At 44.9% G+C, this 24,980-nt stretch overlaps 1 protein-coding gene across 1 annotated transcript in view; it reads left to right on the top strand.

Moving 5' to 3' along the window:
* Positions 1–24,980, top strand: part of LOC135898861 (centrosomal protein of 135 kDa-like) — a 39,295-nt gene that overhangs the window by 6,236 nt on the left and 8,079 nt on the right. The window contains exons 7-16 of the mRNA XM_065428032.2: positions 1,504–1,563; positions 1,637–1,766; positions 7,337–7,551; positions 9,603–9,791; positions 14,895–14,950; positions 16,191–16,359; positions 16,574–16,684; positions 17,268–17,411; positions 19,041–19,250; positions 23,274–23,476. Of these exons, the coding sequence (XP_065284104.2) occupies positions 1,504–1,563; positions 1,637–1,766; positions 7,337–7,551; positions 9,603–9,791; positions 14,895–14,950; positions 16,191–16,359; positions 16,574–16,684; positions 17,268–17,411; positions 19,041–19,250; positions 23,274–23,476 (1,487 nt within the window). The remainder of the gene's footprint in view (positions 1–1,503; positions 1,564–1,636; positions 1,767–7,336; positions 7,552–9,602; positions 9,792–14,894; positions 14,951–16,190; positions 16,360–16,573; positions 16,685–17,267; positions 17,412–19,040; positions 19,251–23,273; positions 23,477–24,980) is intronic.

The following is a 24,980-nucleotide window of genomic DNA, read 5'->3' as shown; positions in this document are numbered from 1 at the left end:
CTTCGTTATGCTTGTCTTCTGTACTTTAGAAATAATGAACCATTATCAACTTGACCAATTTATTGTTTTCCTAAACTTGCTTGTGTGATTTTTTGCGCCAGGCCATAATTAGTGTTAGTGGCACCTGGGTATGCCAGCCTTACCCTTATCAGTGCGTAGGTATATGACTCGCTGTAATATCATTACAAGCATGTTCCACTACAAAATTATAAGACTGCTGCATGTAGTTAATACCCTTTTGCTGCAGTGTGCTTCCTCTGTGGTGCCTCTTCAAATATCATGCGGCCAAGGGTGTGGATTTTTTAAATTCAGATGTGTAGCTCAGAGCTACAAAACCTGATAGGCAAAACCTACGATCACTTTTATTTCTTCTCCCCAATTTTCTCCCCCTCATTGCTTAATGTGTTACTGATGTGCTTGCATGAATATAATGCAAGTTCTTTACGTACTGCACGTGAACTGCAAAAAATAAGGGCAGAAGGAGGGTACAACACATGCGCCAGCTTTAACAGCAACAACAAAGAAGTTAGTGCACGTGTTGTACTTTCCTTCTGTCGTTTTTTATTGCACTTTACTTGCAGTACGTCGTACCAACAAGGCAAAATTTCTACGCTGCTTTACATATTTACCACCTTAAAAAACACATTAGGTTATGCGCAAACATATGCTTCACACATAACACAAAACTTCCTTTCCTCCTAAATTTCATGCCTCAGCATCAATTGAGCTCAGCCATGAGGCAGATAAGTTTTGTCAGAAATCTGACCTCTGAATGTTCTGGACAGAGTATAAATACATTTTCGAGACCTTGGAGTCGCTATGCTGAGACCTGGTGCATCCAGAGCATAGATCAGTGTGTGCATACAGTTTCTTCCTTTTACATGCGTCTGTGTCCATGATGTTTCACTTGTTCTATTTTATTTATTTATTTATTTCTTCATACTGTCAACCCTCTGCTGAGGGTTCTTACAGGGAGGGTTTAAATACAGGCAGACCATATATACAGGTGCATCAAGCGGCGGCGGAATCGCAAAAATACATGTTTAACAATTTTTCAAATTCAGAAACATCACTGACTTCTGCCACAAAGCTTGGTATTGCGTTCCAGAGTTCAATCACGGCAGGGAAAAAAGAAAAGCGGAACACATCACTGTGAGCAAAGTATGGACGTAAAACATATTGATGGTTAACACGACTGCTTCATTTTCCTGGAAGCTGCACATACTCATCTTTGTTAATTTTTAAATGTCCATGTAGTATTCTGTAAAACACTTTCAGACGATTTTTTAGCCTTCGTACTTCTAGTGTTTCCAGTTCACAAGACTGCAACATCAGTGTAACGGAATCTAAACGGCGGTACTTTGAGCATATGAAGCGCGCGGCACGACGTTGAACTTTTTCTAACTTTGTAGTCATTTCTTTCTGATGAGGGCTCCAGATGACTGAGGCTGAGACTGACTTATTGTTTTCTTTCTTGTGTGCTTCCATGCACAAATTACACAGTTTGGACACCTGCATCGGAAAACAGACCCACGGGCAAGAGACCCGAAGTCAGCAAAAAGTGTGAGTCACTGTCTCTTTTTTGAAATGTATTGCATCAAAGTGTAATGAAACATGATTGATTTTACTTCTGCAGAAGCGTCCGACAAGTGTCACTAGGCACACTGACCAACAGTCAAAAGGTGACACGCTTGAGGAGCAGATACAAGCGCTGGAAAAAGAAAAAAGAAAGCTGCAGGAACGAGTGAAAGAACTGGCTAGTAATGGTTAGTACTACTAAACCTGAAACAAGTTTCTAGTACAGTCAACTTCGTTAATTTGTCCCTGAGGGGGCCGACAAAATTTGCCGAATTAAACAAGAAGCAGAAAAAACACCAAGACTCACAGATTTATTTGGCAGTATTTGCCCCGATCCTGAATGTTTGCAAATCGAAATCGTATCCACTTTTTTGTGGGTTGGAAGCAGAAAACTAACATAAGAATGACATAAGAGGTTCTAAACAAATCAGATATCTAACGCACACCCACTTTAAAGCAAGGAAAACATGGCATGCCTCCAATTTTGGCAATAGGAAAATAGACGAAACCAGCAAACTTTACCTACACGGAATCGAAATTTATTTACATAATCATGACCACTCTCGGACAACACTTCATAACTGTCTATGAAGAACCACAACATGTCACCTTCCGTATGGTCGACCGCACATTAATTATTCTACATTTATCAAATGACTCCGCAACATCACGAATGGGGCGGTGGCCCACGCCTTGACTAATCGGTTCACCAGTCTGTCCTGCGATGTGTGCTACGCTCCGGAATGCGAAAAACATGTGAAGCAACTTGTTGCCAATAGTTTAACATGTAAAATAACTTAATGTTTGAACGCACTTTCGTTATCAGACTGAAAGCAGTGCATTGTCGCTGTCATACTATGCGAGAACTCGTTCTGTTGGCATCCATTGTGGTCATTTTGTGATGGCAATGGCACTTGGCTAGACTGGCTTTTACGGTAGGCTGCTGTATTTATTTTTATTTTATTGTACCCTCAAGACCGAAGTATTACAGAGGGGAGTGGGTAAAAAAAACATAGACAAGTAAATAAACAAAGCAGCAATAAACAACAAATGTGATTAGTTAATTGCATCCGGGAGTAATTATGTCTGATAAGGCCGAACGAAACTTTGAGTTGTTCTTGATTGCGACAACTGCACCGGGAAGGTGGTTCCATTCCTGAGAGGTCCTAGGAATGAATGATTCGTTACAGGTTCTGGTGCGGCACTGAATGATTCCAACCTTATGGCTATGATCGATGCGAGAGGAAATGTAGGTAGGAGGTGATATTAGATTATCCCGTAGGTACAAATTGTGGAAATATAGTTTATGAAATAAAGCAAGGCGAAAGCACTTACGCCGGGCTAAGAGAGGAGCAAGCAACAAAGAGTTTTTCATGGCAGTTACGCTTGATGTACAGCTGTAATTGCTATGAATGAAACGTACGGCATTGTTTTGGATTAGTTCAAGTGATTGAGTAAGGGTTTCGAGGTGCGGGTCCCAGATAGATGAGGCGTACTCCATTTTACTCCTAATAAGCGTTTTGTATAGAATTAATTTTAATGATGTAGGAGCAGAAGAAAAGTTTCGGTGAAGATAACCTAGCATGCGATTAGTATTGTTAATTACGCTGTTGAAGTGCAACAACCAGGAAAGTGACGAGGTTATGTGGACGCCTAGGTATCTATAGGAGGTTACGACCTCCAGGGGAGTATCATTAAGGTAATAGTTCAGTGGAGGAATAATGCTGCGAGTTACACGCATACATTTACATTTACTTACGTTAAGTTGCATTAACCATACGTCAACACCAGTTAGAGATAGCGGTTGTATCGTCTTGTAAGAATTTGTGATCAGATTTGTCCGAGATTTCACGGAGGATAACACAGTCATCTGCGAAAAGGTAAATATTAGAACAAACGTCATTGGGTAAATCGTTAATGTAAATTTAAAAAAGAAGAGGGCCTATAACTGATCCTTGGGGCACACCAGAGTCTACAGGATTAGATGGGGACATATGATTTTTTAACACAATATACTGCGACCGATTAAAGAGAAAATGTTCAAGCCATGCAAACAGGTGAGGATCAAGTTTAAGTTTACTAAGTTTAAATAGAAGTAATTTATGACACACTTTGTCGAAGGCCTTGGCGAAATCAAAGAAAACACAGTCTGCGAAAGAACCTTTGTCGAGAATAAGATGAAGGCTGTGAGTAAAAGAAAGAAGTTGGGTTTCACATGAAAAGTTTTTTCGGAAACCATGTTGTGCTTTTGTAAAAAATGAATTATTGTGTAAGTGCTTTGCTAAATGTGAGTACAGAATATGTTCAAGAACCTTGCAAGGAATGCTTGTGAGGGAAATGGGGCGGTAGTTGAGTGGCGAATGTTTGCTACCGGACCTATGAAGTGGGACCACCTTCCCGACCTTCCAATCTGCAGGTAGCCGATGGGTATCGAAGGATTGCTGAAAAATTTTCGAAAGCAGAACAGTTTTGGTTTTAGTTTTGTATCAAACTGCACCACCCAGGTAATTTTCAGATGAATGTTCTTGGAAAAAAAAAGGCGAGCGTTACAGTCGGGTAAATACTGTAATAATTCACTGTGAACTACCATTTTCCTTTTAAAATCTTAATGGGGCAGGCTGAAAATAGCTTTTCAATGGGAGATGATGTTAGTTCAATGCATTCACTGTACCCTACATACCGCCAAGACTAATACTGCTGCTGTTGGAGTCATCACAGCGGTCACCATAGGGGTTGGGCACATGAGGGATGACTAGCCAAGTTCAAATTATCCAGTGAGGTCTAATTTCAGAATCGAAATAACAAAAGTTCCCACAGAAATGTACGGCTACCAGCCAGGACCTTTGGTTTGGATTGAAATAACCAAAAAATTTATTTAACGGAAGTCTACTGTACTCCCCAACCAGCAATCAAGAACACTCAATTATTTATAAGGCAACTTAATTAGTACTTGTGATGCATGTCGGTATTCTTTTGCACATTTGTGTATGTTTTGATGTTACCGCTTTACCATTTCTAATGTTGGCTGTGTTTTCATGCTTTTAATTACTTATACAGCAGCATCGCGAAACATTGAGGTATGGCAGACTCATTATTACAGTGGAATCTCGATGATACGATCACGGCTGATACGAATTTCTGGATGATACGAATTTTTCTGTGGTCCCGGCCGAGCCCCATTACTTTGCAACGTGTTAGAGAATGGTTGTTACGAATCAGTTTTCGACCCGCGTCGGTTGATACGAAAATTACCGAAGACATTGGAAATTTGAAAGTGTGCTTGGCGAAAGCCAGACGCTGCTGCCGTCTGCGCTCCAATTCATTCGCTTTGGTGTTCGGCGATATCGCCTGTCGCTGCTGCCGTTTTCGTTCTGCTTCCCTGCCTTTGGTACCCGGCGATCTAATCAGTCGCTGTTGGCGTTTCTTTTCTGCCTCCCTTGCTTTCGCATCTGGTGACATGTTCATTCGTGGCATGCGCATTCGCTCCTTGTTCTTCTGGCGTTTGGTGTCGGGGGAATCCGGCGTCCACTGGCGCTTCCCCGAACCGCATGGCGCGCAACACGGGCCTCTCACTCGACTGCAACGAAACGGCTGGCGAAGCAGCGGCGGCAAGGTAAATGTACCTGGTAGCGAAGCTTCCATAGGAGCCCATACGTTCAAAACATGGCGGTCCATCAGCGGTCCATGGGGCTTAGCGCCATCTGTATGTGGTGGGAACACTTCCGGCGGAAGAAAAAATAATGTGATGCCATGTCCGTAAAAAGCAGAAGTGACGTCATTTTCGTTTTCGAAGGCGCGAAATTTGTTTTGTTGTTCTTCCTTTGGAGCTATATATTCAAATGCCCTGCCATTCGACTTGATGGGCGTTTCGAGCTTTCAGCGTGGAAAGCGATGCAGGAAAAGGCCAGCCGTACAGTTGTCGATATCGCATCCCTGCACAGAACATACTTTCTTTGGAGGCCGACGAAAGAGTGCTGATCCTATTGTTGGATGCCAAGCCCGTCGGCCAGCGCGGTCGCACGAAAACAACTACACAATTATCTGGCGGTCGTAACTCACTACATTTGACTGAACAGATTAAGAAGCAATGAAGCTACCCGCGTCACCAAATTCAGACAAACTTTGACAAGCAAGAAAGCACAAACTGTGAGGGGGGCGTATTTCAACAGGTGATACGAGTGCGCCTTTCTGCCCATTTCCAGACGTGAATTGCATTGCGAGTGATAGTTGCGTCAACGCCCCCTTGTAGCGATGGGCGCTTAAAAAATTCATTTATTATTAATAATAAAATTAAACTTGTATTTTCTTAACTCGTCAAGAATGTATAAAATTGTCTAGGAATTTTATTTTCGTTGAATGAATTTAACTGCGTCTCGTTTGAATTAAAAAACGCGTTTTTCTTTCCCAACGTTTGTTCCCTCCAAACATAGTCGCGCTTCAATCGCTGCTCCCATAACCCCCCATGCTGATGTCGGTGACAATCTGTACTGAACCGCTTTTCGCCCGAAGCTTCGCGACCTATTTGAATCGACCTTGGCGGCGGTGCCACCGCCGACGCGCGCGCGCCCGTTCTACCGCTACTGTGTGACGTCACGGTTGTTATGCGCAGCTGCGCCCCTGACCGGCGCGCCGGTTGCTAAGGAGGGGAGGAGGTTGCGCCGCTGCGCGGAGGAGAGACCACAGTTGGCACGATTCCAGCGCACGGATGGACGCCACCGCGAGCATGAGCCCCACCGATGGCAGTGAAAGAGAACAGCGCGCAGTTACGCGATTTCTCCCTCTCTCTTTTGGTGCGGAGGCGCGGTCGCGGCGCCGGACAGCGCGGAGGCCGCGACTGGGCGCGAAGAGTTTGAAACGGTGGCACTTGTGTTGCTTTTGTGCTTTTCTTCATTTTCCGCGTGCCATCGGACGGAGTGGCTGCTGTGCTTCGGGCCGCGTTCTTTGTGTTAGACGTGGGCGACGGCGAAGGACCCACCACCGGAGGCTGAAACGCTGCATGCGCGCTAAGTTCTGAGGCGTGCGCGAACGAAATCAGCGACGACACGTGCACGCGTTTTTATGGATTTGAACAAAATCTGCTAATTGACCTGACAAAGAAAAAGAGGCAGAGGACATTAGAGAATTTTCTACAAGAAATAAATCCTTTTTACGTACGTGTGTCTGAGTGAGTTCACCTCTGACTCTTTGATTTAGCTAGTTTTAATTGTTTCGATGATACGAATTTCGGCTAATACGAATATTTTTCGTGACCCCGTGAGATTCGTATCATCGAGATTCCACTGTATTTGAATGCAGATAATTACATAACAATGCCACTTAACTTAACCTAATCTCAATGTTTTGTTCAACCTGCTATGTTTTCAAGACATCTTGAAGATGCCAAACTTGAACAAGGTTATCATGGATGTGAATTTTATGGCTTTCAAGGAGCAGAGCAACATGGCCTTAAATGACTGACTGAGGAGCACTCATAATGCACATATAGACAACTGCAAATAGATAGCTAAAATAGACAGACTATTATTGCATGTGCATCTACATATCTGTTTGTGTACCTTTTCTGGCCTTTTGTCTGTTCAAACAACTCGGTGTGTACACCTGTTGGCTGCAATAAGTCATAATTATGTTTTGCACCATGCTTTATTCAATCTCGGTTAGTTCAAACATCTGACAAGTCAAACAGAAATCTGTGGTTCTTAGGTGTTTGAAATAAGCTGACTGCATCCTTGCTGGCCTGTTGGTGTTCTTGTTCTTGCAGAACGACAGCTTCTCCTTGAGATACAGGGTCTGCTGGCCAACAAGGGACAGTCAGCTGCCTCAGACAGCAGTGCAGAATTGCATGCTTTGCAGAGGGAGAGAGACCACTACAAGGATGAACTGATGCGATTACATCAGGTGCTCAAGTCTGGAAATGCACGACACAAACTCCCATCATCAAGTGGTAGCGAAAGTGGAAACCAGACCAATTCCAAGGTGTGACCATGCAGATTAGTGACTTGAAAGCATGCATTAAGCAGTGAAGTTTAGATTCTAAAATTACATAAACAGCTGAAGTGACAATGCCAAAGCTGACTGTGAAGGTGTTTTCACTTGCATCATATTGAGCAGCATGTGGTGGCATTTGGCGTCACAAGATAGTTGACAACCTCAAAGCACGAGTAAAATTATGACTTTCTATGTGACTAGAAGTCTATATATACATGAGCTGGCTTAGACTCCAGGACAAAAGGCCTTTGAAGTACTGGATAGATGGTAGTAATGTGCATGTGGACACTTCACTTTATTGCATCCCATGACATCCGTCTTCCTTGAACAACAATGAGGTAATGATGGGGACTAATTTGCCATGGTCATGGTGGCTATAATGGACATTACAACAGCGTCCTATGGCTGGCACCGTCACAACATTGTAACTTGAAGCTAATGTGCACTTAATACAGTTAAATCTAACGAACTTCAATATAACAAAGTCTTTAACTTTTCATAACCTCTTGTCTATAGGGCACCATGTATTTATAACCTCAATATAATGAAGTATGTTCGTATGCGATTTCAATGTAATGAAATTTCATTTACGCCGCAAAGGAATGCCAAGACAATAAATGGAATATTCCGTGGGCGCAGATGGGCAAATGGTTGAATTACAAGTGGCTACTTGCAAACGCACCTCTCAAATCGTGTGGTGCGACAAGAGCGCCGAAGTGGAGCCACATCTTGTTCTGTATAAAGTGCAATAAGAGCCTATCGCGGCCCGCACACTTCGTGCTTTAGGTGCGAGTGAAAGTGTGCAAGAGTGAGACAAGAAATATGGTGGCTTCATGAGTGCTGCCTTCCCATGAGAGCAAAGGGAATGAGGGGGAGGGGAGCTCGCTCGCGGTAACACATTTAAGTGCGCGTGAAGGGCGGGGCTAGGGAAGGGAGAGGGTAAGTTGACATGTATCACGATTTCTGGTGCGCATCTCGGTTGTGCCATACACGACTGAGCGTATACGTAACCACGCAGCCGCGCACCCTGCTTTATAGGTAATCTGCCGCATGTGCAAAGAGTGGGCATGCCAAGACAGCGTGGCACTATGTAGGCTGTCTTCTCGCGTGTTTAGTATTGGAGGTTATGTAATCTTTAGTTTTGGTGACCTGTTGGAGTGAGACGCAGACGAAGCTTTTGCTCCCTGCTGTCTGCGCTTTTCCTGATAGCGTTGTCCCAGTGCAGGTGACACTATCAGCCGTGGGGGTGGAGTGCACGTGAAAGTGTGGCTGCTTCGCTTAATTCCTACCACCGATGTGAAAATATCGTCAACGTGGCATGAAACCGTATCATTCATCGCCGTCTCCAAAATTCATCAAAATTGATTGCTTTTTCATTCAAATTTGCTTTTTCAATTGCCTAATAATTCAGAAAATTCTGCGGCTCCTTCCCATGTGAAAAAAAATCGATTGGCGACTGTACTATTTGCGTAAAAGGTTGATTTTCAATACAACAAAATTTCGATATAACAAAGCAAATTGTCGATTTTATCTACTTCGTTATATTGAGGTTTAACTGTATATTCAAGCAGGCTCACATTATGAAGCTTAAAGTGGAGAACAAAGCCCTTCACACACCTGCAGTGCCGGCTTCTGCCAGTATCTGAGCACTAGTGTTATCTCTTGTCATGGCTGCACAACTGCAATGAGTTGATTACCACTATTGCATAATTGTCATGCAGGGAAAATTAATTACAGGGGATGCAAAAGAGCCCCACAAGTGCTCTTGTTCCTCAGCATGGCGGCATCTTAACCTTTGCTGTAAAGGCTAAGATATAACCTTCTGTGACAAACAGCGCTTTGTTGCTAATTCCTAACCAGACTGTATCTGACAAATTAAACGTCTTTCCTTCAAAGAGGCATTAAATTCAGAGCTGTGAAGCATTTCACGAGCTGTCCTAGGCAGGGAACAGTAACTATATATGACCAACTGTCATGTCGTACTGCTTTCTGTAGCTTAGTGTGTAGAATTATGGCGTTTATCTGATGGTTCATCACAGAATCTGCAAGCCAGCCAGATGTCTGCAGAAGATGAGCAGTTGTTGAGTCGGCTGGAGCTGCTCCAGAAGGAAGTTGACAAACTGACAGCCATGGTGGATAATCTGTCCAAGCAGCGTGATCACCTGCTTGGGGAGAGGGACAGCCAGGCTCGCCAACTTGCCCTGCTCACCGAAAAACTCAAGGAAAAGGTGTGGTCCTTTAAATCTAATCTCTCACGTTCCCTTTGTTTTCTTGCTGTTACTGGGCCAGAAGGACCATTAGCGAATAAATAAATAAAAAATTCATGCAGAAACTCCTCTCGGAGTTGTCTAATTATGTGTAAGCATTGTGCGACTTGCCCATCTCCATGCAGCCCGGTGTCATTATGAATGTTATGAAACTTGATCCGACCAGTACAAACGACAGCGCTGTGGTGACGCGAACTGCTGCGAATGACACAAGGAAACTACTGCAGATGACGTTCCAATCATTATAAGCCATTATCCCTCTTTAGAGCCTTATCCATCCATGTCAAACCATTACCAACTGTGATCAACTGTACTCCGGCGGTGGCAGATGAACGATGCGGCCACGAGGGCCCTATCTTGAAAGTGATCTGCCATGGGGACAGAGTGCACCGAGTGCTGACAGCTTCGTGTGTGCTGTATTCTCATCGCTTGGTTCGCATTGAAGCAAGGGCAAACCAATTTTTGCCAACTGAAATTTGTTGCTCCATACTGCTTCAAAGGGGTCTTTTTTACCTAATCTGTGCCATTACTGCACCACAACATAGTTTCAGCGGTGTTAAAATTGCAAAGCTGCTATGCAAGCAATACAAAGCATGTCACTGCTACATTCATTGGCGGCATTCATTCACAGCATTACAACCAGTGAGACAGCCATTATGACAGCCGACAGAATATAATTCCTTTCTTTATGCATCAACCATGAGGCATGTATTAGCCTACATTGAGTTGGGAGGGGCTACGCTAGCTTTGTGATTGCATGATCAACACAGTAGTTTTGTGCATAGAGGGCTGATGCGGAATGGGGCTTTGTTGACAAAAACGCCATCAATGTCAACATGATCTTGGATTGTAGCACGAAGTGATACGGACAGAGACTAGAAGCAGACATTACGAGCGCTAATACTCAACTAAATTTTTACTGAAGCTGACAACATATATATAGGTGATTGCAAATACCACCGCATATGAACATGACAAGGTCTAAAGACATCAGTTAAACATATCAAGAGGTAGGGAAGCCAAAAAAGAAAATAACAAAAAGACACTACTTGAGATTAACACAAGTGCTGTGAAGATACTGAAATTCGCATTCTAACAGAGACAAAGATGTGTGGCTTACGCAAGTCTCACCTAATCTTTTGATGTGAAATGCCTCGATTATTTCCCGTGTGGCTTGGCATTTGTATTTTGAAAGAATTTTTGTGTCTTCAAGACACAGTATCTTCAATTGTCGTGCAACTTGATTTGTTGGCTATTTCAAGCTGTTAGTGCGGAAAACAGTGCAAAGAAACGCCTACCGTACAGGTCTCACAAACACACCCATGCAACATCGCTTCTTTACGGGCTGAAAAATGCTTTGGGTTTTGAATGCCAGTCGCATAGTCAGACATCAAGCCCGTCGGTTAGCACAGCCACACAAAGACAGCTAAGTCAACAATTATCTGCCAGTCGTAACTCACCACTTTTGACTGAGCATGTTCCCCACGATGAAACACTTCTCACAAACCCTCCATCAGTATTCAGACAAATGTCAACAAGCAAACAATACAACATGTGAGGCAGGCATATAGTAGCAGGTGAACTTTACAAGTGCACCTTTTGGAACACTATGAGAGTTGCATTGCATTGCTGTTGATAGTGACGTGAACTCCCCCCTTTTTTTGTGCATGCTGAAAAAAAGATATTTATTGGTAACGGTAAGTGAAAGAGAGTTGCCCTTTCTTTCCCCACCACATGTACATAAAGTTAATTCGGAATTTAATTTTTGTTGAACGAAATGAAATTGTGTTTTGTTTTCAATAAAAAATAAAGGTTTTTCTTCAATAATGTTTGTTCCCTCCTCACGTACTCACACTTCAATCACTGTTCTCATAGTTGCCTTTGTTGATGTCGGTGACAATTCGTTCTGAACCGCCTTTCAGCTGAAGCTTCGCGACCCATTTGAATTGCTGTTGGTAGCGCGATGATATCACGAAGAGCAGTGGCAACAATGCTTTGTCTGCTTCTTCAATGTGTCTTTGAAACTCGAGATTATGCAACCGCTAGTACTAAACGCTCTGGAAGACAGCACACATGATGCCATGCCATCTCGGCACGCCAGCTCTGTGCACGCAGCAGATAACTTCGAAAACAGGGTGTGTGAGCTGTGTATGCGTTCAGCCATGCTGAAAGCCACGTGCAGCCTCGACTTCGCTAGAAAAGCTCACTATGACATCAGACTTTGATGCCGTCTGCTCGGGCCCAGGTAACTGTGCATCGGTGAAGTTGTACCACATTACATCCTAAAAGAGCGAAAGAGTGTACTTAGTCAATTTCAAGAATTTTTACTATCCCACAACTGGTCAAATACGAAAAAGTACTTTGAAATCTGTGATGTCACACTGGGCACTGGTGTTTCAGCGAAAAATTTAGTAAGAGGAACTGTGACCATCATTTGCTGTACTGATAAATCCACTTATTACCTCATAATTTCAGGTTTAATGTTCCTCTTTATAGTAATGTCCTTTTAATGGTCCTTGCGCGTTTTGTGCAGTGCCACCAGGAGCATGCAATCGTTCATGTAGGCTCGCCGCTGCTGTTGTGGCATGCTGCGGTGAATCACACACAGTGGAACCCCGACCATATGACATTCCTGGGACCGCGAAGAAGCATTGTAAAATGCGAACATAAATTATGCCTATAAATTTACTACTTATTTCGCGCAACGGATTTACAAGAAACTTCAATGTAAAATACTAACATACTCTGCTGGGCTTGGGAACCCAAATTACTAAAAAAGTAAATGCGATAAGAATTAATGATGCAGTAGAGGTATCAATCATGCTTTGCTCAAACGGACCTTTACGGCACTCCACTGCCCACTGCCGCGATTCCCGCCAGCCGGCGCGAACTTTAAACAAGGTCGGTAAGTTTCTTTTGGACCTTGTTTGATCCGTGATTAAAGAGCCGCTCGAGTTGGGCAACGTCCGAAAGGAGGTCCTCTGCGGCGTCGCATGAACAGATGAAGTTTTAGATGCCGCCTGTGTGCCGTAGCACCTCGGTGAACATGGTAGGCACAGGCACAGCATCTGTGGCGTCGTCGTTGTCCTCGTTGGATGTCGCAGCGATGTCGGCACTAGGCAAAGCCTCCTCAATGGCATCATCCAGCGGCACCTTGCCACAGATCGCAACGTTGTCGTCGGCCTCCACGTACTCGGTGAAGGTCATGGTGAGGTTTAAACTCTCGAAATCGTCGTCGGCGAAGCCTGCATCGGCCTCGAGCGGCATTGAGGTTGTTGCATCCCCAGCAGAGGAGGCAGTCTCTCGCTTAAAGCCACGGTGCTTGAACGAGTTAGCGATTGTGCTTCGTGAAACTGTGTTCCACGAACTGGCAATAAAATGCATGGCGGCGAGCACAGTGATCTTTTTTTCCCGACTCGCTGCGCTCCATAGCCGCCAGCTGACGCTGCACTAACCGCTTCCAGTACCCTTTCTTGACGCACGCACTTAATGATGCCGGCATCCAGCGGCTGCAGCCAGCTTGTGCAGTTGGGCAGAAAAAAAACAACCTTTATGTTTTTCAGGCTGGACTTATCAAGTGGGTGGCATGGTGCGTTGTCCACGAAAAGCAATACTTTCCTCGCGCTAGCACCGATTTTGTTATCCAGCTGCTGCAAAAAATTTCTGAAGAGCGAAGATGTCATCCACACCTTTTTGTTGAAGTTGTAGCTGCATGGCAGCATCTTCAAGTTCTTAAAGCGCCGTGGCTTTGCAAACTTTCCAACAACGAGCATGGGCAGCCTCTCAGAACCATCCTTATTAGCACAGAATAGTGCCGTCACAGGCTCCTTACTACACTTGCCACCATGACAGCTGTCACCCTTAAATGCAAGGATTTGCTCAGGCTGCATATGGTAAAAAATACCGCTCTCATCGTCGCAAGGCTTGTATGCAGCAATCATCTCCAGCAGCAACTCCATCCACTCGTTCACCGTCGAAACGTCCACGGAAGTGCTTTCTCTGCAGGAGCGGCTGTACACAATCCTGTTTCATTTTTTAAAGCGATCCAGCCACCTGTTCGATGCCTGAAAGTCGTCGATGCCCAGACGCAATGCCACAACGTCCACCTTTTCTTTTAGAATGGCGCTGTCAACGTTGATCGCAGAGCTCCGTGCTTGATCCAGCCACTTGACGAGAACGTTTTCTAACTTCTCATGCTGTCCTTTCTTTGCCACTTTTCGCTTGAGCCCAAACTTGTTGGAATACTGCAATATTGCCGCTTTGTTTGCCAGGATCGTCTTAAGCGAAGATTTGGGTATCTTAAGGTCCCGGGCAATGCTGGCTTTCGTGGCTCCATGCCGCTTTTCAGCTTCCTCGATAATATTCAGCTTATTGCAGAGTGGCAGAACTGTCTGCTTTCGGGACATTGTGTGTCACGTTGCTCCACACAACTCAAAACCTCCACTGAACGCCGGTCGCTAGGATTACGACGAACACATGCGATAAATCTAGGCCTCTCCGCACTACCTTGTCGGCGATCTGCTTCTGGAAAACTGGAAGTAGAGAAACGCCTCCCCAACGCGACGAGAGCCGACGCCGCCAAGAAGAGAGGGAGAAAGTGATTGTGGAGAAGAAAAGGCGCTATTTCAGCACAGCAAGTGGCGCGGGCGGCTGCTGGTGGGAGAGAGAGAAACGAATGATGAGACGAGGCAAGGAAGAAAGCTGCGCCGGAGTGAACAGGTCGAGCGGTGTCAAGCGCTCTGCATGCAGAGAGACGAAGCGAGGAAAGAGACCGGCGGCACTTTTCTTTCGTCTGCGTTCCGTCCCGTGCTTGGCGAGGGTCGTCGCCTAACGCGGGTAAGGCGTAAAATTGCACCAAATAACCAGGGTTTTTAATGCATTGCTTTTATGGGGACTCCGCCAGGACTGTGCTAATCCGTCGTAAAAACCGGGTCGTTGAAAAACTGGGGGTGTATAACCGGTGTTTCACTGTATTTTGCTCCTAGTTTCCATGAACAAATGATTGTATAAAGAAAACACTAAACTATATTTTGGTTTTCTGTTTTTTTTCCTTTTCCTTTCTAGGATAAAGATACACAGACTGCCCGCTTTACATGCCGAGCTACAGAATCGCACATTGAGTAAGTCACTGTCTATATTTGTCAGACAAGGTACAGCAGCAAATTAAGCCCTAATACTGTATCATATTTGAGTGTTTTGCTAAAAATACGAATTCACAATGCAGTAGTATTAGTATGCAGCATCTCTTGTTTACTTTACCACATTTGGCTTGACACAGCTACTGCCTGATAGCCAATCAAATTCAGGTCATTTGGACAGCTTATGAAGAAAGCATTGAGCCAACTTGCAAACTATGGGCTCGTATTCTCTTTGTTTGCTTCAATCACTAGAGGACAGGACAAGCGAGACATGACAGTAGAGGCAGCTGTGGTGCTCCCAAGTCTCTCGACTACCGATTTTCATGTGAAAGAAAAATTTTCTCATGCAATCAAGTGCGAGCACAACATTCTATTTCTTCAGCATGTCCATGTCCTAGCTTACTTTGCGGCAGAACTCGCTCATGGCAGATAAACTTTTGTAAAGGCCATGCATTGCTTGCGAATTCCTGCAGTAGGTGAGGCCTGTTTTATACAGTATACGGTAAGATCTCATTAATTCAAACTCTAAGGGGACCGGAAATTTATACAAATAAAATGGAGTTCGATCTAAGGAGAGCCCCTTTAAATACTATAGCGCCCGATCAGTTGTGCAGTACAGCGTGCAAAGCAACCAAAACCATCACTGGGCTCCCATTGAAAAAGTCTTATCTTCCCTCCATCAGCATGCTAGATGTACCAGAATAAGCTTAGGACCCCTAAGTTTTGTATAAAGTCCAAGTGCGATAAGATCACGCCTCGCATGCCGTTTTCTGTGGGTGCGAGGGAAAATGTGCAAAGGTGAGCCGAGAAGGATGGTGGCTTGATGTGCACTTTACTCCTGCACGCCCAACGTTGGAGAGAACATGGTGGAGCGAGCGCGCTAGGAGAGGGGCATGGTGAGTGCACGGTAATGTGATCAAGCATGCACTGGGAGCTTCTTCTTGCAAAGCCTGATGCAAAAGGAGGGCGCAGGCTGCTTCAATTGCTCCGGTTCGGTCTCATCTTCTCGCACTAGCGACGCATCGAATTTTCACTTTTGGCTCAGATTTGTCCAAAAAGTGCTGCGTGCGAGTGAGAGATGTTGTTCAAATTTTTAGAAGTTTTTCTCTATTCAAATCTATAGGACATTGCTGGGACCAACAGAGCAGTTCGAATTATAGGAATTCCGCTGTAACATGCCGGATGCTGTTTGACTTAATAAACATCATTTTAATGTCCGCAGCAAACTGCAAGACAACCTAAACGGCAAGGAGAGTGATGTCGTGAGGCTCACATGCCGAGTGAGAGAGTTGGAAGCAGAAGCTGCGTCAGCAGCTGAATCCCATTCCCACCTCCTGCAAGAAAACCAGAGGCTTCATGAGAACTTAACACTTGTGGCCAAAGAGCACAAGGTCTGTATGTGGAAATCGTAAACACTCTTTGAGGAATTTATTTATGGTGAATGAGTGACTCCCTGTGACGCTGAAAGAAGAAAATAATAAGAATTGATTTCTGTGATATTTTTATGAGCATTCATACATGTCAGACGCCACTGTTTTGCTTTTATGTAGTTTTACTTCATATAAGAGGAACACTGCTTCTGCATGTCCTTTCTTTGGCGTACAGAACATGGCAGCTGACTTGGAGAATGCTGTACAACAGAAGAAAGACCTTGAACTTCAAATCCAAGAGTATGTGATTAAAGTGGCCAAAATAGAAGAGCTCCTGCGTACAAGGGTGAGTTTAGCAGAATGCCTCCATTGATGATTGAGCGCTGTTTGAACTGTTAAAGATTAAGCAGCTCAGACTTGCCACGAAACATGATAATATGTACTGCATAACTACATACAAGCCAGCTTACAGTTCGTAAAGATTGACTGCTATCTGTGGGAATGCCCTGTTGGTGTAACACATAGGCATAGAACGACCACTTCTGAAACATTAAGACAGGCTCATTAATCATTAAAGACCGATTTGCTGCTCTGCAGGTAGCACTTAGACAAGGAAGGAAACAAACACAATCGCCGATTTTACACATTTATTTTTCTCAGAAGTAGAATGTACTTATGTAGAAACAAGATTACATTGTCTTTGCGAAAGGCATGTGGTTGTCTTCCTATTATAAACGCATCCTATTTCTGGAAAAACAAAATGCTTACAGTCACAGCTAAGCTCCCGTGCTGCTAAACTGTCATCTTCTTTTAAATCTAGTAATTCGTGTAAGATAGGCGTATGCTAGTAGCGTTAATCTGGATTATTGCATATGAACCCCTGAGCATCTGGAATGCGCGAGCAGCTTTCTCACTTGTTTTCTCTGCAGGATCGAGAGAGGGAAGATCTTTTGGACCAGTACCGGTCCCTTATCTCGGCCAACGCTGATCTACGGACTCAGGCCGAGCAGAGCCAGAAAGAACAAGACAGCAGTGATGCCACACTCAACAGTCTCCGTCAGCAGCTTGCACGAGTGAGATGCTGCGAACTGCAGTAGCTAATGTTTCTAATTAGGCACATCGTGGGAAATGACCAGCGTTTCTTAATCGTATGTTGCAGCTCTCGACTGTGCATTGTACCAGGAGTATCGTGTTTATTGAGGTTAAACGTGGTGCGAATCAAGTGTGCATTCTAAGGAACATGCCACAGAAGAGTTGTAGCTTTAAGCGTGCCATAGGAATTTATGAAATTTGCGCTTGCTATGGTTTTTCTATGTGGTTGCTAAGGGAATAAAATATTTGCCATTTGCAAGCTGGTAGCTTTATCGAGAACTATTTGTGGGGAAAAAATTGTGCATCAGAAGGGGACATGCTGGATAAATTTAACAGATGTGGATATATTGGGCGCCCTGTAGGTATTTATTTATTTGTTTGTTTATTTTTCTTAAAGTGCCCAAGAACAGCCTTACGCCTCAATATTGGTGCACTTGTGTTACAAAAATATTTCCAACTTACCATCGGAGCAATACTCTTTCAAATAGCTAATTAAATTTCTACCATAAGCAAATGGCTTACTATTCTTGTTTAAAACATTGTACGTGTAATGTATATCGGAGATCCTCTACACTTAGACGGACCCGCCGTGGTTGCTTAGTGGCTATGGTGTAAGGCGGCTAAGCACGAGGTCGCAAGATCGAACCCCGGCCACGGCAGCTGCATTTCGACGAGGCCTAAATGGGAAAACACCTGTGTACATAGATTTAGGTGCACTTTAAAAAACCCCAGGCAGTCCAAATTTCTAGTCCCCTACTACAGCGTGCCTCATAACCAGATCATGGATTTGGCACACAATACCCCATTATTTATTTAAATTAATTGCACTTAGACGCAGCCATTGAAAGTACCTTTCTAAGTTCTGATGTGCTCATTTGAGTGCATTAATTGCAAGCAGCTGTGTATTCAATATCATTGCTGCCAGTGTAGCAGCCATGCCCAAGAACAGCGAGATACATGGAGGCAGTGAGGAGAATGCATGAGGCCTGCGAAAACGTTCCACGGGAAACCAGAAATGCCTATTCTTTGGGAAAATGCTGCGAAGAGTGCCAGGCACCACAGTTTTGTCATCCCACATTCCGTTTCTCTGGAGCTTGGGCTGAAGTTTTGCAAGGTCACACTAGTCATTTCAGCATTTTTTTTTTTGTTGTTGTTGTTGTTGTTGTTGTTGTTGTTGTTGTTGTTTTTCACTTCTTAAATGTCGCAACATTTCTGCAGTTTCAGTGATATCCTACTAAACATTGGCCGACAGCCAACCATATTATGCTTCCTCGGAAAAAGTTGTTGAGTTTGAACACGGAAGACTGATGTTTTAATTTCAGATTGACTGTATTGGCAAGAAAACAAAGTGTAACACCTAAGGAATTAATAGCACTGTGAAAAAGAACTGCATGTTTTACATTCTAGTGCTTGGCCAGCATTCACTCTGCTGATGCGCTTCAGGCCCTAGTCCCTTTGCAGACTTGCGCACGTAGAACTTGAGCATCATTTAATTCATTGCATCTTCCCTTTCTTCTAGTATTGTGCAGTCACTGCACTGTTAGGTATCTGACTGTGTTGCAGTTGGAATCGCTGGCTGCCATTAGGTGCCTGTGTTTGCTTCTCTGCAGCACATGAGTGTGACGACAGACCAGGAGCAGAAGCTGGCTTCGCTGGGAGCAACAGTGGCAGCCTTGCAAGAGTCCCTGCAGCACAGCGCTGCCGAGGGAAGTCGGCTGAAGGAGGAGCTGCAGAAGAGCTCAGACATGCGGGCAAGACTCGCTGAGCAAGTGGAATCGCTTCAGGACCAGCTCGCCAAAGAACAAACTGTCAACAATCAGGTAACAATGAAATATGCCTAAATAGCATTTTATAAATTGCTATTCAGGCGTATGCAGAATGACTCAAGATCGTTTTATCCTCCCTAACTAGATATAATCGCTTGACAAGCATAACAGCCAGGAAAGCCAGCGTTTTCTTCCCATCTTTAGCAGGTCGTCGAATATTTCGCCACCTGAATTTATTTCATAAAATATACCACCATACATCCTTCACAACAAATTTATTCTAGCACCACAGTACTTGTACCATCACATCGATCATCATCCTAAGGTGGGTATTCTATCCTATAAAACAAGAGCATTCTCTGGTTCTTTTTCATTGCACGCAGCAACTCAGTGGAATTGCCTTCTTGCTCACATAACTTCTATTAACTTCTATGTACCAGCCACCATTGTATAATAACATGTTACTTGAATTTTTCATTGTTATTAATTACTCACTGCATTTTGTTCCGTTTACTACTATTCCTGTTTTTACAGTGAAACTGTTAAGGGCAAGTTCCCCCAGGATCTCGTCCGTGTGTAGACACAAAATTCCCTATATGTGGGCTGATGCCGAAGATAATGCAATGCCGGGCTGACCCGCAGCGAAGGTGACGCAGGCGTTAGCACTCCCCATACATGGGCCGATCCGAAAGATAGTGCAATACTAGGCCAACCCGTGGCAGAGGTGACGCAGGCATCAAGCAATCCCCGTACATGAGCTGATCCCAAAGGTAGTTCAATGCAGACATCACATCTGACGAGATGAGGGTGGTCTTACAAGACCTACGCTGCAACATGGCATCGGGAGCCGACCACATCCTATTCACCACCCTTCGTAATCTAAGTGACGCGGATATTAACCACGTCACCCATATCTTCAATGAATTCTGGCACAATGGCATGCTTTGCCAAGCATGGCGACATGCCAGCATTACACTGATCCCCAAATCGGGCAAACCTGCAAAGGTTGAAACCTCACAGCCTATCTCCCTAACATCCTTCATTGGCAAGCTCATGTTGAGCCCTTCCTCAAACAAAAATCATTCTTTTCTCACTCTCAATTCGGATATCGAGCTCATCTGCCTGCCAAAGATGTGCTTTTACAATTACAGAGAAAGTCATCGGACCTCCGTTGTGCACCCGAACGAGAGCAGTCATTGCCTCAGACCTTAAAATGGGCATTCAATAATGTTGAACATGCCCTCATCCTTCGCAATGTTGCACAGTCGCACTGTGGAAGTTGTATGTATAACTATATCCACACATTTCTTCGAGATTGCACAGCCACTGTAGAAATGGGACCTCATTGATCCAGTACAATTCGCCTCGTAGGACGTGGGACACCCTAGGGCTCAGTTCTTTCCCCTATCCTATTCAATATCTCGCTCGCAGGGCTCCCCCGGCCACTCGACCAGATCCCCAATGTCACCCACGCTATTTATGCAGAAGACATTACCATCTGGTCAACACGGAGCTCTGACAAAGCCATGCAGGGCCGACTGCAGCTAGCAGTTGACACTGTCTTCGAGTACGCAAGAAAAGGTGGCTTAAGATGTGCTCCGCAAAAGTCGGAGCTCATAATCATTCGCCCCCGCAGCCATTCCTCTACTTCCCCCATCACTGTGCACATGGATGGGATACCCACCCCATAGGTTAATCATTCTCGCATCCTTGGCCCACATGTCCAAGCAGATCGCTGGTCTAACTATGCACTGTTGCCCTTCTATCCAGACAGATTGAGAAAATTCTGGCCACAATCTGGAGCGTCTCCAACAGGTGCTCGGGCCTTCGAGAAGAGGACCTGCTGCTCTTGGTGGAGGCATGCGTGATCAGCCGGCCTACATACCATCTCCCCTTTCAGCGGTTGACCCAAGCGCTATAGCTTCACATAGACGCAATGACTCGCAAAGTGACAAAGCTGGCCCACGGCCTCCTGAACTATATTTCTACACGCCGTCTCCTTAACTTAGGGACACATAACACACTAGGCGAGCTACTAGAGGCACATTGGATCAGCCATTGCCAGCACCTCCTACTCACCCATACTTGCCGCCATCTTCTCACATGGCTAAGATAGTACTCTGCCCCACTTGTTGAGGCTGAAGCCCATCCAACAACCTGGTCGCCTGCGATACACCAAGTAGTAACTATTCATCCATTGCCACATAATATGCACCTCGAGCATAACAAAGAATGGCACAAAGCCCATCTGTGATACATTGGCCACATGCCTGCAAACATCTCAGAAACACAGACTTTATATACGGACACAGCACGCACCCAAGAGGGCTACACCTCGGTAGTGTTGGATGGCACCGAATCCCTGAGGGACTCTGCTGCAATGCACGTTACAAATGCCGCTTACAGAGAAATTCTTGGCATTGCTCTCGCAATTTGATACACTATCCGTGTTCCCGAGGAAGCGTACATACTGACGCATTCGCAACAGGCATGCCGGACGTTCCTATCAGGACATGGCATTCCAAGAGCAGCACACCAAATTCTCAAACAGATCCCGTAAAATGCACCAACCACATCTCCTCGCATCCACTTGCACTGGACCCCTGGTCATACCTCGCTGCTGGGTAACAAACGCACACATGCAATTGCCCGAGGAATTTCCCTCCAGGCAGTTCGGCATGGTGAGGCAACTAGTTCAGAGGGGGGGATCCTTTGCACCATTACAAAGACATCCTCTGTCATTATACACACATTCGTCACACCCACGTCGCACCACCGCCCGTCCTTCTCGTGAGAGGAAGCAGTGGCATTATGCCAGTTACAAACCGCAACTTTTCCAAATCTTGCCTCTCTCGATAGATTCTACCCACACTGTTATGCAGACTGTTGCCCAGGATGTAGCAGCTCGCCCACAATCTTCCACATCATGACTGAGTGCACTGCAAACCTCTTTCCTCCCTTGCCAACTCTCCTTTACCCCTTACTCAACAAAGAGCTGTGGGACGATGCCCTCCATGACGGACCTCTCGAGGTCCTCTCAGCCATGATACAAAGGGCTCAAAACATTGCCGGTATCATCTTAGGCACCCCGCACTGAGGGTTCTTCCCATGCTCCTCTCTCCATTCAAATATTAATAATAAGGATGTTTTACTCTCTCGGGTGTTAAGCACTCCCCACAGGTGGGCCGAAAATAGTGCAACACTGGGCTGACCTGCGGCAGAAGTAAAGCAGACGTTAAGCACTCTCGATACATGGGCCGATCCTGAAGATAGTGTAATACCGAGCCAAGCCGCAGTGGAGGTGAAGCAGGCGTTAAGCACTTCCCATACGCGCACCGATCCCGAAGACAGTGCAATGCCAGGCCACCTGTGGCAGGCGTGCAGTTTGCCATTAAGGGGCCCACGTACACAGCTTTGCTGGTCATCCTTCTTCACAAAGTGGAAGGGTACCGAGTATTTGTGTTTTTTTTTTTACCAATTCCCCTGTGTAATGCCTTTGGCCGTGAAGCTGAAATAAATAAATAAATAATAATAACAATAATAATAATAATAATAATAATAATAATAATGAGTCTGCACAGCAAAAGAAGTGCACGATACACATTGACAGAGAAGGAAATGAAAGACCAGCAGCGTACTGAACACTATTGCACTCAGCACTATTGCCATTTACACTTAAGTGCTCTTAAAAATCTGGTAAAACTTTGTGTGGTGCGTGTACACCTTATTTGAAGTTGTTACATCATGGTACCACACAACGCTTTTGTGTATAGTTTGCTTGTAGTCTTGTTCTAAAGCACTTTTTTATTACCAAAGTGTTCATTAATCAGCCCAAATCAGTGCTTCGCTTACACATATTTTGTGATACAGTGCAGAATAAAACAGGTATGAAGAAATAACCTAAACACATGACGTGCTGTGTGCGTTCTCAGTTCTCTGGTCTGTTTTCTTTCTCGTTGTCCATGTTCTGTATGCTGCTCGATTGAAATTTCTTGCTCTGAAAAGCCTCACACACAGTTAGAAATAATATCTTGATCTGTAAATTAAATATTTGAAATATGGCATGCCTGCTTCCAGATTTCTGGGCACTTGAGACGCCTAGAGGACGACCTTTCTCTGGCACGCACTGAAGCAGCTACGGCTCGCTCCGATGCAACCAGCCTGGAGCGCTTGCTTGCCACATCTCGGGAGCAGCGCTGCCAAACAGACATTGCCCTCGAAAGGCTCTCTACCGAGATGGAAAACATGAAGCAGGAGCTGCAAGCAGGAGCCACAAGCAGGTATGCCACCCATGTGGCGAGTGTGCCTTGTGAGCACATTTTATGTAGAGATTGCCTTCTGCAGGTTCAATTGTGGGGTTAACATCCCAAAACTGCTCAATGGGTTTGAGGATTGTCGTAGTGGAGGCCTCCAGATTAATTTTGACTTGATGTTCTTACGTACAGCTAAATCTAAGTGCCCTCTGCAGGTTACTAAGCTGCAGCCATCAGGAAACTACTCATTTCACAATTATCAGGCAACACTATGCAAGTTCAAGCAACTTTTCGCATTGCCTGCACTCGCAATCAAAAATTAGTGCTTCATGTGTGGTAAGTAAATGTGGCAATGTATAACAGGAGCTGGATATATTACAACTGTAAAATTGAATAGCGCTGAGCGGTCCTTTTAGTTTTGTGCTGCGAGTACTGCTTTTGAGTTTTGCTGCAGGGTATGTTATCGAGTTTTGCGATTAAATTGGTACAGGGTTATCTTTTTGTTCAGTTTCTACGTTACCATGTTGGCTGTAGACCAGGATCATTTGGACGATATTGTCTGAGAAACACTGGACGCCGCATGCCACCAATTCCCTGCGCAACAAGAGACCGAAGAAGCAGTACTAGCTGCTACCAATGGGCCCTCACTGCATGGCATGGTCGCATTGCCAGCACTCGTGACATGTCATCGCAGTAATGGCCTCTCCCCTCACGCAACAGCTGGCTTGCTGTCGCAGTGGCAGCCTGTGACATGGCACCGCAGCCAATGCGAATTCAGCTGCCATTCCGCTGCTACAGGCGCCACCAGCTTTCTTGCTCCACAGGCCATTTGATGCTATCATGTTGTATATATGGTTTAAGTATTAAATGTGAGATGCAATATGTCTAAATTGTTCACAATGAAATGCACAGAGCAGCATGTTTGTGTGATGGCACTGCTTGCATGGATTTCACTGGGCACTGCCTACATTAGGGACCAAACCATAGTGGCATAACATATTGGATGCAAAAGTTTATACAGTCACCGACCAATAATTCGGACTCAATGGGGACAGCCAAAAAGACTGAATAAATCAGAAGTCTAAAATACCAGATTAGCCCGAAAATAAGTGACTTCTTTCCACAAGTGCCCAAAAGTGTGCAGCATTCGCGGATTGTTACTTTCAGGGGTACCTTCACTTCGCGTGACTAGCGTAACACTCATCGGCATCTATGAATGACGGCATTCTTCGCACAGTGCCTAGCATGTTATCTTATTCCAGTGAGGAAATCCTGCCTCCATCGACAAGTTTGGTGCTTGTCACACGAGATATCACGAACGTGAAAGTATCTTCAGAAGTGATTGTACAAGAAAGTGGCCAAAGTTTGTCAACTCATTGCTACGCACACATATGCTTCCCTTTGGCCTATACATTCCATGGCCGCAATGTTGTAGCAATGCCCTTTGTGCAATTCCCTTTCACGCTTTTCGTGTTTCGTCAGTGGTCAGAGCGATGCTCGCACACTTTATCAACAGGAGCAGCCAGCCATG

The sequence above is a fragment of the Dermacentor albipictus genome, chromosome 3 (genome assembly GCF_038994185.2).
Source record: "Dermacentor albipictus isolate Rhodes 1998 colony chromosome 3, USDA_Dalb.pri_finalv2, whole genome shotgun sequence".
Lineage (NCBI taxonomy): Eukaryota > Metazoa > Arthropoda > Arachnida > Ixodida > Ixodidae > Dermacentor > Dermacentor albipictus.
This window is presented reverse-complemented; position numbering and strand designations above follow the sequence as displayed.